Source organism: Xenia sp. Carnegie-2017, unplaced genomic scaffold, assembly GCF_021976095.1.
Source record: "Xenia sp. Carnegie-2017 unplaced genomic scaffold, XeniaSp_v1 HiC_scaffold_13, whole genome shotgun sequence".
Classification (NCBI taxonomy): domain Eukaryota; kingdom Metazoa; phylum Cnidaria; class Anthozoa; order Malacalcyonacea; family Xeniidae; genus Xenia; species Xenia sp. Carnegie-2017.
Genome location: NW_025813436.1, coordinates 3,529,654 through 3,532,597, shown reverse-complemented (window position 1 = coordinate 3,532,597; position 2,944 = coordinate 3,529,654). Strand labels below are relative to the sequence as shown.

The 2,944-nt window shown below is 36.9% G+C and overlaps 1 protein-coding gene across 1 annotated transcript; it reads right to left on the bottom strand.

Annotated features, from left to right (window-relative positions):
• Window positions 1-946: 946 nt before the first annotated feature.
• LOC124456456 lies at window positions 947-2,700 on the bottom strand. The gene is made up of 3 exons (XM_047006903.1): window positions 2,637-2,700; window positions 2,347-2,525; window positions 947-1,384 (listed from the first exon to the last, which is right to left on the bottom strand). Exons 1-3 carry the CDS (start codon window positions 2,698-2,700, stop codon window positions 947-949), a joined length of 681 nt encoding a protein of 226 aa, XP_046862859.1.
• Window positions 2,701-2,944: the final 244 nt, after the last annotated feature.

The following is a 2,944-nucleotide window of genomic DNA, read 5'->3' as shown; positions in this document are numbered from 1 at the left end:
TTTACCTTAACTCTTTCAAACGTGATAAGCTAGGTTCGCAGCCTCTTAGATGACATTTTTCATACTAGCTGCTGTTGAAATCATTCCTCGATCATAATAATCCTTCAAGATCTTTCTTTGCTCGTGATTTAAAATATCATAAGATGCTAAAGCCCGCCGCACACATGAGCTATTGGCAGAGCTAACAGCCACGCGTGAAATTTGCTCAAATTACGTGTTTGCCGCAAACAGCAGCGACATTCGCTCAGCCGATACTTTTCGCGGGAAATTCAAACATGGCGGCTCATTTAAATCTTCATCGAGTGGCAGTCCTTTTAATATTTCTACGGCGACGCCGTCGCCGCAAGACTAATTTGCGAACAACGTGGAGCAAGTCATGGATACTTACACACCAGGGCCGTGGTGTTTACGCAAATCTCCTCCAAGAACTGAAGGGCGAAGATCCCGAATCTTTTCGGCAATATCATCGATTAGATATCAACTCATTTAACTTTATTTTGAACATGGTTAGACTATTAATTCAGTAAAAGGAGACATGGATGAGAGCAACCATTAGTCCACATGAGCGGCTCGCAGTTACTTTACGCTATTTGGCAACCGGTGAGTTTTGGCACGAAGTGAACAAGTATGTGAATTAAAAAACAGAAAGTTTATTCATCATTTATTTTTTTGAAGGAGAATCGTTCAGAAGTCTCTCTTTCCAGTATCGTATGGGAGAACGAACGATATTTAATATTGTACTTGAAACATGCCAGGCATTGTACAAATCAATGAAACAAAAATTTCTTACAGTAAGTAAAGAAGCTAATCAAAACAAAAGAAAGTCAACCAGGCTCAGCTAAAATAGCTATATGAAAAGTCACAGTTCCAATCAAATGTAACAATTCAGACTCCTTTATCAAACTCCATGATTGTTTCCAAAGTGGATATAATATGGTGCAGAATACTACGAAGTGCATCTATCTTGCTGTGGTGTATTTGAATTGTTTTGAACTGGATTTAACATGCCTATTTGTGCTTGAAATAACACATTACTGATTTGATACTGAGCATAATGTCTAGATTGTTGATCCATTTTTTTCAGTAACTCCACTAAAAATTTTCCAAATGATTCACATTTCCCTGGCTCTTTATCCTCTTGTGCTTTTTTGCTATCATTGACAATTGCAGAAGTCAGGCTTCTCATAACACTTAATTCTTCTTCCTCCAACTTTCTCTTCAATGACTTTCCCCTTGGCTTTGTTGGTAGTTTGGTTGACTTGATAACCTGTTGGTTATTGTCAGTAAGATCTAGCGTGTTTAAATCTTCATCAGAATCTATGGCATGTTGAAGCATGGAACCATTCTCATTATCACTGTTATCACGTGCCAACAAAGAGTTTGTCTGTAAAAAGGAAAATGATCACTATAAGTATTATAACTATAGCCTGGAGAATATTTCATACTCAACACAACCTAATTAGATTGTAAATTTTGAAGAGAAATATCAATTTTTTATTTATGTTTAGATACCGTTGACAGAAAATGACTGTCGTAAAGTTGCTGATGGTTTTCACAAACAATGGAACTATCCATGCTGTGTGGGAGCAATAGATGGAAAGCATATAGCCATACAACAACCACCACACAGTGGTTCTGAGTATTTTAATTACAAACACTATTTTAGTGTCTTGCTTCTTGCCCTTGTTGATGCAAACTATAAATTCTTATTTGTGGATGTTGGGGCTACAGGGCGAGCTGGGGATGCCGGTGTGTTTAAAAATTCATTATTAAAGAAAGCTTTAGATGATAATTGCCTTCAACTACCACAAGCACAAGCAATTGAAGGAATCCAAACAAAGATCTGTTATCATATCATTGGTGATGATGCATTCCCATTGAGAACAGATATCATGAAACCTTATCCTCATCGAAATCTGGATAAACCAAGACAAATTTTTAACTACAGACTCTCACGAGCAAGACGTGTAGTTGAAAATGCCTTTGGCATTTTAGCCAACAGGTTTAGAGTATTTCTGACAACTATCAAACTTGACCCAGAAAAGGTTGTTGACATTATCCTTGCTGCTTGCTGTTTGCATAACTTTATGATAGAGAAGAACAAGAATGATTATGTCAATTTTCGGGATCATGAAGACACTGAAAACCAGGTACTTATACAAGGCCAATGGAGAGAGAACTATCAACTATTAGGGTTACAACCCAGTACATCAAGAAATGCAACAAATAGTGCAAAGAAACAACGTATGCATTTAACTGAGTATTTTGTGTCAGATGCAGGTTCTGTACCATGGCAAGAGAGCATGTGTTAACTATGACTATTTTGATGATTGACTAAAAACTTACATCATCCATGTTAGACGTTGTTGCTCGGATGGCAACATGCTCTTCAAGGAATTGTAGTTTATCCAAAACCCAAGAAGTTCTCTTAGAAAGGTTCCGCCGTGCAGTTCCCGAAGGAGGTGCCTTTTTTGCCTTCGTATAGCAATTCCTTAAAGTTCGCAGTTTGTTCTTTACCCATTCCACTGTTAAAATTAAACAAAGCAATGTCGAGCATTGAGTGTAGAAGTTTTTCATGTAATATCACATCTCACAATTCACAGCAAAACAAGTCTACAAGAAATTGCATAAAATACCGTTTTTATTGACTGCTTTCGTAATTTCGTCCAGATGCAATAGGCATCCTAATGCGATATACATTTCAAACCTTAACGGATGTACATGAAAACTAAAACCAAATCCGAGTTTCCATTTATAACACAAAACGAGGAAATGATACGTCTGAGACGAGATTCCAAAAACATATCGAAAAGTCACAAAAATAAAGGAAAAGTTACAAAAATATATCAAAAGAAAACGGAGTAAGCAGTTTTAGCTTACTGCTAGAAGCTGAAAATACATCAATAGTGGGGAACTATTGAGCACTCTTTTTATACAGAATAGG